The 14,459-nt window shown below is 32.9% G+C and overlaps 1 protein-coding gene across 4 annotated transcripts in view; it reads left to right on the top strand.

Moving 5' to 3' along the window:
• Nucleotides 1-14,459, top strand: part of MARK1 (microtubule affinity regulating kinase 1) — a 71,080-nt gene that overhangs the window by 29,645 nt on the left and 26,976 nt on the right. For all 4 annotated transcript variants that reach the window (XM_058165448.1, XM_058165449.1, XM_058165446.1 and 1 more), the window contains exons 2-11: nucleotides 2,435-2,638; nucleotides 3,701-3,754; nucleotides 5,551-5,599; nucleotides 7,210-7,275; nucleotides 7,847-7,917; nucleotides 9,639-9,695; nucleotides 11,041-11,277; nucleotides 11,366-11,485; nucleotides 13,544-13,643; nucleotides 14,344-14,456. In XM_058165448.1, coding sequence (XP_058021431.1) covers nucleotides 2,435-2,638; nucleotides 3,701-3,754; nucleotides 5,551-5,599; nucleotides 7,210-7,275; nucleotides 7,847-7,917; nucleotides 9,639-9,695; nucleotides 11,041-11,277; nucleotides 11,366-11,485; nucleotides 13,544-13,643; nucleotides 14,344-14,456 — 1,071 coding nt within the window. The remainder of the gene's footprint in view (nucleotides 1-2,434; nucleotides 2,639-3,700; nucleotides 3,755-5,550; nucleotides 5,600-7,209; nucleotides 7,276-7,846; nucleotides 7,918-9,638; nucleotides 9,696-11,040; nucleotides 11,278-11,365; nucleotides 11,486-13,543; nucleotides 13,644-14,343; nucleotides 14,457-14,459) is intronic.

The raw sequence follows: 14,459 nt of genomic DNA on the forward strand, positions 1-14,459 counted from the left end.
GGGATAGGATAGGGGAGACTTCTGTGGGGCAAGGGTGAGGGAGAGAAGGGATAGGATAGGGGAGACTTCTGTGGCGCAAGGGTGAGGGAGAGAAGGGATAGGATAGGGGAGACTTCTGTGGGGCAAGGCTGAGGGAGAGAAGGGGATAGGATAGGGGAGGCTTCTGTGGGGCAAGCTTGAGAGAGAGAAGGGGATAGGATAGGGAAGGCCTCTCAGGGGCAACCTGAGGGAGAAAAGGGGATAGGAGAGGATAGGATAGGATAGGATAGGATAGGATAGGATAGGATAGGATAGGATAGGATTCTGTGGGGCAAGGCTAAGGGAGAGAAGGGGGATAGGATAGGATAGGGTTCTGTGGGGGGTAGCGAAGCACGGGTATCCAGCTATTGCTTGGATATACATACAACCCTAACACTCAAAAAGGTAGTAATAGTCTCATCCTCTGAATTGAGCTAGCCTTCTAAACAAAGTTTGTAGCTTTTTGCATGTCTATAGTATATTATATTGTCCTATATAGAGTTGAGGTATTTTTAACTAATAACCAAATCAAGTGGTGAGTTGTGCTATATTCAATGTAGGTTCAAGATAAAATGAATCTACATCACAAATTATTTTTTTTATAAATTTAACCTATAAATATAAACTAGATATATAGCATTTCTTTTCCGGGCAAATTTTTTTATTTTTTCCATAATAATTCCCACAATTTGACCAGTGTACAATACAATCACTTATCCAACAATCAATCCTATACTCAAATTATACTCAGTCAGGCCTGCTCGACCGCCACTCCCTCCCTTAATCCTTTCTACCCTTCTCATCCTTCTACTTTCCCCATCATCCTTCTCCTCGCTTTCCTACTTCCCCTCCTCTTTTCCACTTCTCACTACCATCCTTTCTAACCCTCTATCTTCTCCTCCTCCTTCTCCTCCTATCCTTTCTTCTCCCTCCCTATATATATAGGGGAAGAAACAATAGGACAGGAACTTCCTCTGAAGAATTTCCTCTGTTAAATTAATCCAATCAGAGATTAAAGCTAAAGCAACTGCATCATAGTACAATTTCAAGTTAGGCATTTTTAAACCCCCTCTTTCTCTAACGTCTTGCATTATTTTTAACTTTATTCTCGATTTTTTACCCTTCCATACAAAATTACTAATCCCTTTTTGCCATTCTTGTAAATTTGCATCTTTCTTCAATATTGGAATCATTTGAAACAAAAATAAAAATCTAGGCAAAACATTCATTTTTATAGCTGCCACTCTTCCCAACAATGATAATTGTAACTTCTCCAATTCTCCATTTCTTTAATTACTTTTCCCCACAATACCTCATAATTATTTTTATATAACTTTACATTCGATGCTGTAATATATACTCCTAGGTATTTAACCTTTTTAACTACTTCATATCCAGTTATTCTTTCTAGTTCTTCCCTCTGATGTGTATTCATATTTTTAATTATCATTTTTGTCTTCTGTTGATTCACTTTAAACCCAGATACCTTACTATACTGATCAATTGTCTCCTTTAGATATACAGCTGAATGTATTGATTGAGATAAAGAAACAACCAGATCATCTGCAAACGTTCTTAATTTATAATCTTGATTTTTAATTCTAATTCCTTTTATTCGATCTAAACCACGTATATTACTCAATAATATTTCCAAAGTTAGAATGAATAATAACGGTGACAAGGGACATCCTTGTCTAGTCCCTTTCTCAATCTTGAAAGATTCTGTTAATCCACCATAGATATATAGCATTTGATGTGAAGACAAATGCATTCTTTCCATTATGATACACATTTCCATTAAAACTTAAAACATTTATATTTAATAAATAATCAGTAGTTTATTGTAATGACAATAAACTTAGTCTAATATCTGCATGTGCTTTTCAGTTATTAATCCTTTCTGTTATATTTTCTAAACTATGCAAATATAATAATTTTATAATTTTCTTTGTAACTTTAAATAATTATTAAGTGCATTTAAACATTTAAAAGATACGTATACAAAAATATTGTTATATTTTTCCACATTGTTCTCTGATTTCTCTCCTTTAATATCTTGTGACTTCTTGGGTAATATAAAGTTTTCATGGAGTATTTAATTGAAAATTAGATATTAGTTCAATTCTGAACTGAAATGTCCAAGTTTCAATTTAATAAAGAAAAATATAAAGAAAGGAAAGAATAATATTTGCTTATTTTTGAAACATTAGTTGTCTTAATCGTAATAATGAAAGTAATAGTAATGAAATATTTACAAAATAGATTATTATATAGAACACTTTATAAAATTGAACTCCTTTATACTGATTTGCTCTCACAATTTTCCAGTTTTTCTTTTCCCTTACTTTAACTATGTTAGAAATCATAAATCCTGTACAGTTTAAAGTAGTAATTGTTGTTGTTTTCAATCTTGTAGCACACTTCTGCTGATGGATATTCTGAATCTCATATCCAACCCACAAAATCAAGTAGTCGACAAAATATACCACGTTGCAGAAACTCAATCACCTCTGTAAATGAAGACCATCCTCACATTGGGAACTATCGCTTATTAAAAACAATAGGAAAAGGAAATTTTGCTAAAGTGAAGCTGGCTAGACATGTCCTTACAGGTAGAGAGGTAAGTTTCTTTAGGCTAGTCTTGATAACTATTATTTTATTTGCAAAATGTGTGTCCATTATTTTTATTGTTGAAAATAAAATCAACATGTAAACATGTTTTTTCTTTTTGGCTAACTGCAGTGTATATACTTGAACTTTGTTCCTGAGGTGTGGCAGCTTTGTTAGTACCATAAGACACATAATACCAGCAGCTCTGTGGGCAGATTTTGGTCTGTCACTATATTTTTGTAAAACAGTGTATGAAAATTTTTAAAGTATGGTGTGGGTGGGAAGAGAAAGAATTCCCTTCTTGGCTTACTTATCCTTCTTTTTCCTGATGAGATTTCTAAATTCTAAATTAGAAGTACCGGTAGTCCCACTCAGGAGAAAAAGAAGTTGAAAATATTCAAGACAAAAACTTGTCCATATAACTGTGATCACCTTTTGCAGCCTTCTGACAAGCAGTCAGTGGGCAAGCCATATTCACTTAAGTTAGTGTTACAACTTAAAATTGCAGTAATTCATTTAACAGCTGTGGCAAGAAACATCATAAAATGGAGCAAATCTCATTTAACAACTGTCTTGCTTAACAACATTAATTTTGGGCTCAATTGTGGTTGTAAGTCCAGGATTACCTGTAAATATGTTCTACAGGTGTGCTTTCTTTGTTATCTCTCTCTGCCGTGTTTCCCCGAAAATGACCCTATCTTATATTTTTTGAACCCTGAACTAGCATGATTGTTCAGGATGCTCATAATATGAGCCCTACGAGCAAAATAAGCCCTGTTAAGATTGTCAGCCAGATGGGTGTATTTAGTACCATATTTCCCCAAAAATAAGACCTAACCAAAAAATAAGCCCTAATGCGCCTTTTGGAGTAAAAATTAATATAAGACCCGATCTTATTTTCGGAGAAACATGGTATGTGGCTCACTATTGAAAGAATATACACTTTGATAATGAAGAATTATATCTGAGTGGGGTCAGTTTCTGCCTAAAATAAACAATTCTTACATAGTGTAAAAAGTTTGTTTAATTGTTTAACTTTTAAAAAAGTTATTTTTTGCCTTTCTATCCTTAGGTTGCTGTCAAAATTATAGATAAAACCCAGTTAAACCCTACCAGTCTACAAAAGGTAATGTTTTTGTCATAATACATTAGCATTTTAGATTCAAGAGTCCAATCTCTTATTTTTCTTTCTTTTCTTTCTTTGCTCATTTGCTCCAGGATAATTGGAAAACACAGAATAATAGTCTGCTTGGCATTAGGTTGAAAATGACAGCTACGATACATCCTGATTTAATATGGGAATAGATGATAATTACTAGTTAATTTACTATAGGAGAAGGAGAGGCAATGCCAGGGGAGCAAAGTCAAAAGAGGATTCAGCCTAGAATTATGTGTCCACAACACTCCAGTTCCCCTAGGGAGTTCCATTAACACTTATCTAGCCCCAGTTTACTACTGGCTTTTAGTTAATTAGTCTTGTATAAGTTTGAGTAGTAAATTCTCTGATCTGAAACTTAAGTGTAATTCTAATTTGCTGTACTTGATACTCAACTTCTAAAACTGAACTATTTTGGAGAATTCTCTCTGCTTCTGTTGAGTAACTTAACAGGCTGAGCTGAGGGTCAAGGCATGGCTTCAATCTTGTTAGGTGGGCTGGACTGAGAAGAGAGTAACTGGCTCAGTCACCCAGCTGACTTTTATGGCTAAGGCTGGACTGGAACTCACAATTTCATACTTTCTAGCCTGGTGCCTTAATCACTAGACCAAACTGGCTCTCTAATTTTTAAAAAGTATAAGAAGATATTATTTCAAAAGACTGCTTGCTAAGGTACATTTGACAAGAAATGTAAGTGAAAGTTGATGCTTCGCTGATGTAGGCTGTTATTAATGTCAGTCTCAAAATGTCAATCTGGTGTACAATTTCTCTTATAATGAAAATATTTACTTTAAAAATGCAGTTAATATCAGAAATATTGTCTTCTCATCCTAGCATTTAGCTAGACCACTATTTGGTAGGAAGTGAGCTATCAAATCCAAACATAACCATGACAGGTATTTCTCAGAATATGGCTTGAAATAGCTTCTGACTAGTGAGCTGCTATATAGTGCATTGCAACCATTTGGGTATCTTTGTTTTTGTAGGCATGTCTGCCATGTCTGGGGATCATATGAAGAAAAACCATACAATAAAATGTACATGTTAATTTAGTTTTTTTATTAGTCATCTCACAAATCCCCTTGTTTTAATCTAAATTAACCTTTTATTAAACTAGCAAATAAATAAATGCTTTACCTGGTCCTTGAACTGGTTGAGATAATATCAGTTAACTTTAAAAAAAAACTTAAAAATTCAAAGTTTCAATTGTTCATTGACACCAAACTGTTTCCATGTTAATTTATATTTGCACAATATTGATCTTGCTTTGCTGGTTTGAGATACTGCTGCTTTACTGTTGTATTGAAATGTTCTGCAAGAAATGATAATTTTGTGCAGCCTAAAAAAGTATTTCTTCAGATCTTTCTCTTGATTTTCTTATTATTGTGTTTTTCATATGAATGGTATAACCAATCTGAAAAATTGATAAGATCAGTTCCCTAAACCTCAGATAGTAGATGAGTGTGGAAGGAAATTTTAGAAGTCATGTACATTTGTATTAATTATAACTCAGACCTGAAAAAATATTGGCAGTAAAACTAAAAGTCCATTGAAATCAATGTGAAAAGTTAGAGATCATTAAAGGTAAATCCAGTTGATTGCACTGAGAATAATACAACTCATTTAAGTTCTTATCCTTTACTTGTATAGGAACAACTTGCTATTGCACTAGTATACCAAGTTTTAAACCAAACTCCTAAATATATATTCTTTTAATTGATTAAAGTTATATAAAAATTATTCAGATACATGGTTTTTTTTAACAGCTGTTTCGAGAAGTACGAATAATGAAAATACTGAATCATCCGAATATAGGTAGGAATCTTAAAAAAAATTTCTACATTCAATTTATTTTTTATAAATTGTATTTGAATTTTGGAAAATGTCTGAAAAAAATAGTTAATACTTAGTTTTGTGAACATCATTATACACAATTTCTAGATTTTTAATAAATATTGCTTTTGGTTTTTAAAGAATTCATGCTTTCCTAAATAAAGCAAGCATAATAATTCTGGAAAATAGCTACTTAGTTGTAAGAATACAGTAGTAAGGATGCAGATTGTTTCATTGATTTCTGCACAGGCAGTGAATTTTCTAATTGGCTTTCCAGCTTTGCCATGGCAGAATCATAGTCTAAAAATCCAGTTTTGGAATTCCCTTAAATAATTAATCTTTTGTGTCATTACATAGTAAAGACTAAATTATTTCCTTGAAAGAAGCCCTGTTTTTTAAAAAAACAAAACAGGCGTTTTTGTTATATGTATTTGATTCAAATGCTTGCTTGTCCCAGCCTTTTGCCTTCAAGAATGTTTTCTTGCCAATGTAATTGGCAAAGTCTTAATATCCAGCATACCAATTTAGAAACAGATAAAGTGTAAAAGCTTGGCCCTAGTCTATGTTCTGTTCCTTTTGGCCTTGAAAGTTTCTCTCTGTTTAGCACTGAAAAAAAACTGATTACACTACTGTAATTCAAATTCTCATTGTGAAAACGTCTATAATCAGAATTGTAATTCTGGGCTGATTAGCATAGTAGTTAAAATAATACATTAAGCTGTGTATCAGGAATTCCTGGTTCAAATTTTGCTGCTGTGAATTCACTAGCAACTTCAGGAAGCCATTTTCTCAGATACAGTCTTCCCCACCCAGCCATAAATACATGGCAAAGATAATACATTCCTATATTCACCTTCTGGGATTGCTACAAGGATTACAATGAAATAATGCATGCAATACGCTATAAATCTTTATAAGCACTATATGCTATTATTTATTATTAATTTATGAAAATGTGATAATAGTTTTATCAAATAGACTTTAAAGATTTATTTTAGTGAACATTGGTACCACTTCATAATGAAAGTGTGTATCTTTCCCTTTCTGGTTTAGTTTCTCCCATCTTTAAAAACCTACTATGTGATGACAATTCTTCTGGCTGGTGAGGGGTAGAACAATATTGTTCAAGAGACAAGTTATTGTTTCTGAATTGACCAGAGGGCTTGTTTCATACAAGGTATACACATTGTTGCATAAAGAATACGGACCTCCAACTCCTGCTTTCATCAGAATAAGCAGGTTTTCTGGATGCTAAAATCTTGTCAACCTAAACTCTTGCATCACCATAGTCATTTTGGTAATATATTCCAGGGCGTTGTCCTTTTGGTTCTGCTGCCTCCTTTGGGAAACTCTTGTCTTCTTCAGAGGAATCAAAGCAGGCACCATTCTAATCCAATTTAGTTCTAGCAGAATAGTGAATGGTTTTGATTTTAAGAACCACATCTGTAGAACCAAACTGATTTCAGCATGCATTTCTTCATATATGTGATATAGATAAGATACCTCAATTTGGAAATGAAGTATTTAGCTTTGTTTTAAAATATTCTTGGTTGCTTATGATTAGGCAATTTATTACCATTTTTATCTTACAGTTAAACTATTTGAAGTTATTGAAACAGAGAAAACATTATATTTAATAATGGAATATGCTAGTGGAGGTAAGTTAATATTCTGTTCTACTTCTAATGTGTGGAATAGGTGATGCAGATGTTAGAAAGTGAGGATGGAGAATTGTGAAATTTTTTTTTTGAACTTATTCCACATCATGAGAACCATAGTTGAGCTGTAAATTAGCTTTAGGGTTAGCTGGAAGTTACTATTTTGGGGGGATATTGTTGATGGAAGCTGCTTTATGCTTTGTGTCTCTTAGAAACACAAGCTGAGCTACAACCTAATTTTCAATAGATGATGTAATGAATCCCATTTCAGGCTTTAACTGAGGCCTCCTCTGATATCAGACTTTTCACAAAAAACTTTATTCCTACAGATGTTTAGTTTATGAGGGGGAAGAATACTATCCTTACCTTTTCCCTTAAATAAGATATTAAAATATAATCTGAATACAAATTTTATTTTGTTATAGGAAGCAGACACATGGTTCTCTCTAGGATTCAATCTAAAATGAAAAAAGTATTACGTTTTAAAGATAATTTAATTATTTGTAAAACTTAAGTACAGAATACATTTTTCAGTCATATTATACATGTGATAATGTTAAATTTATTTTAGGAGAAGTATTTGACTACTTGGTTGCACATGGAAGAATGAAAGAGAAAGAGGCCCGTGCAAAATTTAGGCAGGTATGAAATAAATAAAAACATACATACGTTCAAATAAAAATAAGCTTGGTTCTTAGTTCCCAAATGGAATTTCAGGTGGTAAAACTAATTTTATTTTATTTTTTTTACGAAAAAACTTTTGAATCAGCTTATCTTTAAAGTAAATATTGATGTGTTGCAGGTTTCAAAAATATCTAATAAACAAGAAATTAATTTATCTCTTTAAAAAATTGTACCATTTTCTACTATGCTGTGAATCTTGAAAACCTTTGAAAATGAATAATTATAATTTAAGAAATTATATTTATAAAAGAAGTAGAAACAAAAAGTGGTCAAGCCATGTTTGTTTGCATGCTTACATGCTATGGTATCAACTCCTTTTTCTACCCTCCTGTCTCCACCCAACATCTGAACCTTACTCCTAACCCTCTTGGGTGGTAGATCCACTGTTAATGTATTATTGCCATTGACTCTTTCTCAATTTTGTACCCACTACTAAATTCCTGCTCCTTCCAACCTCAATCTTCAGAGAATGTGTGATTAAATGATTCATCCTCAAAAATGCAATAAAATCAAATGTTTTATAAAAGGAAGCCCCTGAGTAGCAATACATTAGACATGTCAGCAGAATGAGGACTTTCTCAAGCAGCCAGTTTGGCACAGGAAAAATCAAGTCAGGAATGACTTCTAGGGGTCAGTGAATCTTTGGCAGCTTCCTGCAGTTGGCTCTCAGTATGCCTTTCCTAATCAACATTTTAACATAGTTCATAGTGATTTGGTAAATGTATGTATGACTATCACATAATATGGATGACGTTAAGTGCCAGACAAGGATGTATGTGGATGCGGATGTAGATGTATTTATGTGGATAACAATAAATAATAATAACACTTGAATGGGAGGAATGTATTTTTGGCCTTGAGAGTTTTTGGGAAATCTCTTGCTTCTTTGGCCTGACTTTGAGATTGGTTGAAATATTTGCTTAAAGTACTGTACAAATTATGCTTGTCTAGTTTTCAGTGTATCATGTCGCCTCCTTTAGGGAAGCTACAGTTGTACAAAAAGATCATTTTCCTTCTTCAGTGGTAATTCATTACATTCTTATGCTTGAGTCTAGAGCAAAGAAGAGGTTTCAGCCCCACTGTAGTTTAACTGCATTAAAGTATTAGCATAATGATTGAAATATTAAAATTACAGTTTTAATATAGAAAATATATTAATTGACAGGATTTGAATTTCAAAAACTAATAAGACATAATAATTCTGGTTAAAGTAATGCATTCCAAAACATGGGAACTAGCAAGAGCTAAAATAGTTGAATCTGAATCATTATGATATAAAAAGCCACTGACTAAAACCTCTTCTCTGCCTAGAACTCGTTAACCATGATGGGTATCTCGATGAGGAATCATTGTACTGACCTGCAGCTTCTGTGTTGTCCAAGCCAGCTCTAAGGTTAATGTTAATTGTGATTTGATAAAGCAATCCAATATTTAGAAAGCCACAATTGCAAAAGTTGATCACTGAATGTAGCCATTAATTGAATAATAAGCCATTTTTATTTTTCCTACCAGCCTCCTATCACAGTTGACATTATATGACAATATGTATAAACATATTGCAAGCATTGTATGAAGTTACTAATGCAGATTAATTTGAATGCCTTACAACTATACAGATACAATTATTGTTAGGATTGTCCTTATGTGTTATTTTACTAATAAAGACAATGATATTTCAGATTGTGTCTGCTGTGCAGTACTGTCATCAAAAGTGCATTGTTCATCGTGATCTCAAGGTATGTTAATTTTTCTCTTCAAGAATTGAAACTTTTATAGAACAAAATAAATTAGTGAACAACATTTTAGAGCTTGATTTAGGTTTTCCAAATGGTCTTCATCTTCATCTTACATCTCTGAAAAAAAAATACTTATTATTTGAATATATGCTTCTGTTGAGAAAAGCATATGTTATATGTTACAGATTTAATGTTGACTTTAAGGAAATGCTTTTTTTCTGTATTTATTATGTAATGGTTTTATAATGTCTTTTTCTTGCTTATAGTAAGTTTTTCATGCACTTTCTAATTATGGGCCCCAACCTGTATCTAGTTTTTCCATGTGTACTTTTGTTATATTAATTTTTATGCCTCCCAAGTTCCTCTTTCACTGTCACTGGAATAGCTTCTTTTAATTAAAGGTCTTTCTCATGCCTATTGCTTCTTTAGGTCATTATTTAAAACAGGGGTCTCCAACCTTGGTCCTTTTAAGACTTGCGGACTTCAACTCCCAGAGTCCCTCAGCCAGCAAAGCTGACTGAGGAACTCTGGGAGTTGAAGTCCACAAGTCTTAAAGGGACCAAGGTTGGAGACCCCTGATTTAGAACGTGTGTGGAAAGTAACATGGTAGTTAAGTGAATCTGGTTTCCCCATTGACTTTGCTTGTAAGAAGGTCACAAAATATGACCTTATGACCCCAGGACACCGCAACTATCATAAATGTGAATCAGTTGCCAGGATTTGAAGTTTGATCATGGGAATACTGCAATAATTGTAAGTGTGAAAAATGGTCAAAAGTAACTTTTTCCAGTGCCATTGTAACTTCAAACACTCACCAAACAAACTTTAGAAAGTCAAGGACTACCTATATTCTTAATTTTTAAGCAAAAAAGCAATCTAATAAGTATCATGCACTAATTGAATAATTGAAATAATTAATTTAGAAAATATCACATTAGAAGAGTGCATATTTTTAATAGTTAGAAGAAGCAAACCTTTGGAACTAACAGTTCGTACATGGTATAAATCTTTAAAAGAAGATTCAGACCCATGGCTTAGAGAGTGCTGTAAAGTACTATGAAACTGTATATAAGTCTAAGTGCTATTGCTATTTCTCTACAATGCACAATAATAATTTTTGAAAAAGGAAAGGCTATTAATTTTTCACAAATCTCACTGATGTCAGTTTGATATAAGGTTGCAATCAAGTTGGCAGCTTAGAAATACCAGAAAAGAGGACAAACAGCACATAATTGAATTTGTTATTTGAAGTACAGACATTTGACATTCTAAATAGTTGTTCTACTATTGATGGTATAAAAAACATTTTAAACATAGTTACGTTTAAATTTTCCCCCCTTTATAGGCAGAAAACCTTCTTCTTGATGGAGACATGAACATTAAAATTGCAGATTTTGGTTTTAGCAATGAATTTACTGTAGGCAACAAACTGGACACTTTTTGTGGAAGCCCTCCGTATGCTGCCCCAGAACTCTTTCAAGGAAAGAAATATGATGGCCCAGAAGTAGATGTTTGGAGTCTTGGAGTCATTCTTTACACTCTTGTCAGTGGATCCTTGCCTTTTGATGGTCAGAACTTAAAGGTAGAAATAATATCTGAAATTACTAAAGTCTGGTTTTTGAATTTTTGCCTTAGTATTTGATTTATTTTCTTTGTTTGGCTTTCAAAAGGAATTGCGAGAACGAGTATTGCGTGGAAAGTACCGCATACCATTCTATATGTCCACAGACTGTGAAAATCTACTGAAAAAACTACTTGTGTTGAATCCAATTAAGAGAGGGAGCTTAGAAGTAAGTTCTCTCAATATTTTCTTCATTATTAACCCAAGTCAGTGGAATGAATTAAACACCAGGAGGATTTAAAACTGGTCCTGTAATTCTTCCTGAGACCCTAACCTAAATGTCTTTTGGCCCAAAAGCCATGCCTGACCTTTAAATAACATTGGGGAGGTTGTACTCCAAAACATGGATGGAATCAGCACAGTAATTAAATTGGATTTAATTAAACATAATTACAGTTTGCATTAATTAAATACTTCTAATATAACTATTCTTCATATAGTTAATAATTTCTTTGACTCACAATAAAATGTTTTGGATATGTTAGTGAATTTTTTAGGCAACTAAAAAAAACTTAAAGTAAACAACAAACAATATTACTTTTATTAAGGAAAATAATGTCTAGTAGTCATAGGTTACCCTTGTATCAGAGACAGCATGGCTCTCATATGAGTTACTAGAATACAGGTGCAAGAGAGGATTATTTATTTCTAATTATCAAATACAAAATACCATTGTAAAATATCACAAATCTCTACCAAAGTAGTACATATTGCTTCATCCTTTCATCAATCAAAATATTGCCTTTTCCAGGATAAATTACCTATTTTCAAAACAAATTAAGCTATTGCTTAATATCTTGAAGTTTTCTAATTTTTCAATATAATTTTGGAATTTTAAGAAACTTTATTCTTGGTCTATCAATGCATTGTTAATATTTCTTTTACAATTAAAAACTATTTTCAGTTCAGAATAGCCTAAACAAGCAGTGGGTTGCAATTATATTTTTTGCTAGTTAATTAGGAAATTTAAAAGCTGACTAATTTTAAGTAAAACAATGGGCCTGTTTTCCCCAAAGGTGCTTTTTCAAGAGGCAACTACACTTTCTTTGTTTTTCCTTGAAGATATTTTACTTCTCATCCAAAAAGCTTCTGAATGGTGGGGAATGGAAAGATTTATATTCCTTGCAATGGGTGCTCTGGTCGTTAGCACTCTTTCTGAGAGTCATTGAAGACCTCAACGACTCTCAGAAAGAGTGCTAATGACAAAAGGACCTCAGTGACTCTCAGAAAGCGTGCTGAAGATCACAGCACCTCATTGCAAGGAATGCAAATCCTTCCATTCAATCAGAATTGAAGGAGCTTCTTGGATGAGGAGCGAAACTTCTTCAAAGAAAACCAAAGAAACTACAGTTGCCTCTTGAAAAAGCACCTTTGGTACAACCATGACCTGGGTGACTAAGAATCTCCATAGATAGGCCTGTTTAGTTTAGTATAATCCATACTATCATACGGTCGCTTTCTAAGTTTCAGTATAGGATCCTTTCCTGCCCACTGAAGAAGTTAATAATTAATCCCAAGACTTTTTTGGCTGGAAAGTATCCCTCCATCACTGAAGTTCATCTTTTGCTCAGAGTTTTGTCTGTACTTATTATATTTATTTATTTATTTATTCATATTTTTATACTGCCCTTCTTCGAAGACTCAGGGCGGTGTACAGCCAATAAAACAACAAAAATCCTAAACAAATTAAAACACTATAACAAGTTTAAAAATCTGATTAGACTGCTGTATACTTAAAATATTAGCTAAAATTTTTCAGAAGCTAAAACCCTATTAAAAAACCCACTAAAACCCCCCATATTAAAATCAATCAGGCCAGCCCCGCTTGATGAAAAAAGAAAGTCTTGAGCTCGCGTTTAAAGGTCCAGAGATCAGGGAGGAGACGGAGTCCCACCGGCAGCACCCTGTTTCCCCCAAAATAAGACATCCCCTGATAATAAGCCCAATTGGGCTTTTGAACTCATGGCAATAAGGCCAAGGGCTTATTTCAGGGTTCAAAAAAATATAAGACAGGGTCTTATTTTCAAGGAAACATGGTAGCTGACATCACTTTTAGACCTAAAGAGTGATTTTCTCTTTTGAACAATTGTCAAAGATAATGCCTTTATGTTTTTAAGTAAGATTATAGAATTAATCATTTTAATGCTACTTTAAAACTATATATTTAAATAATATGAAATAATTCAATGTATGGTAATTCCATTTTTCAATTTTATTTATTTTCAAGCAAATTATGAAGGACCGGTGGATGAATGTCGGTCATGAAGAAGAAGAATTAAAGCCATACACTGAACCTGAACCAGATTTTAATGACACTAAACGAATAGGTAACAGTTTTAATCTAACTATTTATTGCTGTTTAAGTTCTCCAAGTATTACCTGCAATATTTCTGTGCTATCTAATTATATATCAGATGTGATTAGAGCTAATTCATATGTCTTGCTCGAGTCTCCAGAATACCATTTTTACTCCAAATTCTTCATTCTCCACTCACTTTTCATAGAAAACATGATTTGCATTTTCCTTTTTTATTATGGCAAAGACATATTTGAAATATGATCTTGAATGGTAATTCAGGGGAGAAATACTTCTGTGTTCAGCTATACTTTGTGCTAAAAAAGAAATGTAAATTGGCTTTTGCAGCTAGGATCCATCATACAGAGGACACTAAATCATCATCAATATCCTTTCGTTTTCTTTTCTATCTTTTATAGTTCTTATTTCTATGAAGATTTAGGTTTGGCAATAACATTTCATAAAACATGGGAGAAATTATGAATTGGCTGATTGATTAGATATTTTTTGAAAATATTTGTGATCTGTGAAGTTCTGAAACATGTTGCTGGACAACTAAATGTAAAGTACCAATATTTTAAATAAAATAGAAAATTATATATAATTAGTTCTGAGATATTCCCAGAATTATTACTTGTTTGGACAAAAACAGTACATTAGAAAATGCCCTTATGTTAGCCTAAATATTTCAGATAGTCTTATCAAAAATAAATTCTGTTTTTTTCCCCTAGATATAATGGTCACTATGGGTTTTGCAAGAGATGAAATTCATGACTCCTTAGTAAACCAAAAATATGATGAAGTAATGGCTACATATTTGCTTCTAGGGAGAAAGCCACCTGAGGTA

The sequence above is a fragment of the Ahaetulla prasina genome, chromosome 1 (assembly GCF_028640845.1).
Source record: "Ahaetulla prasina isolate Xishuangbanna chromosome 1, ASM2864084v1, whole genome shotgun sequence".
NCBI lineage: Eukaryota > Metazoa > Chordata > Lepidosauria > Squamata > Colubridae > Ahaetulla > Ahaetulla prasina.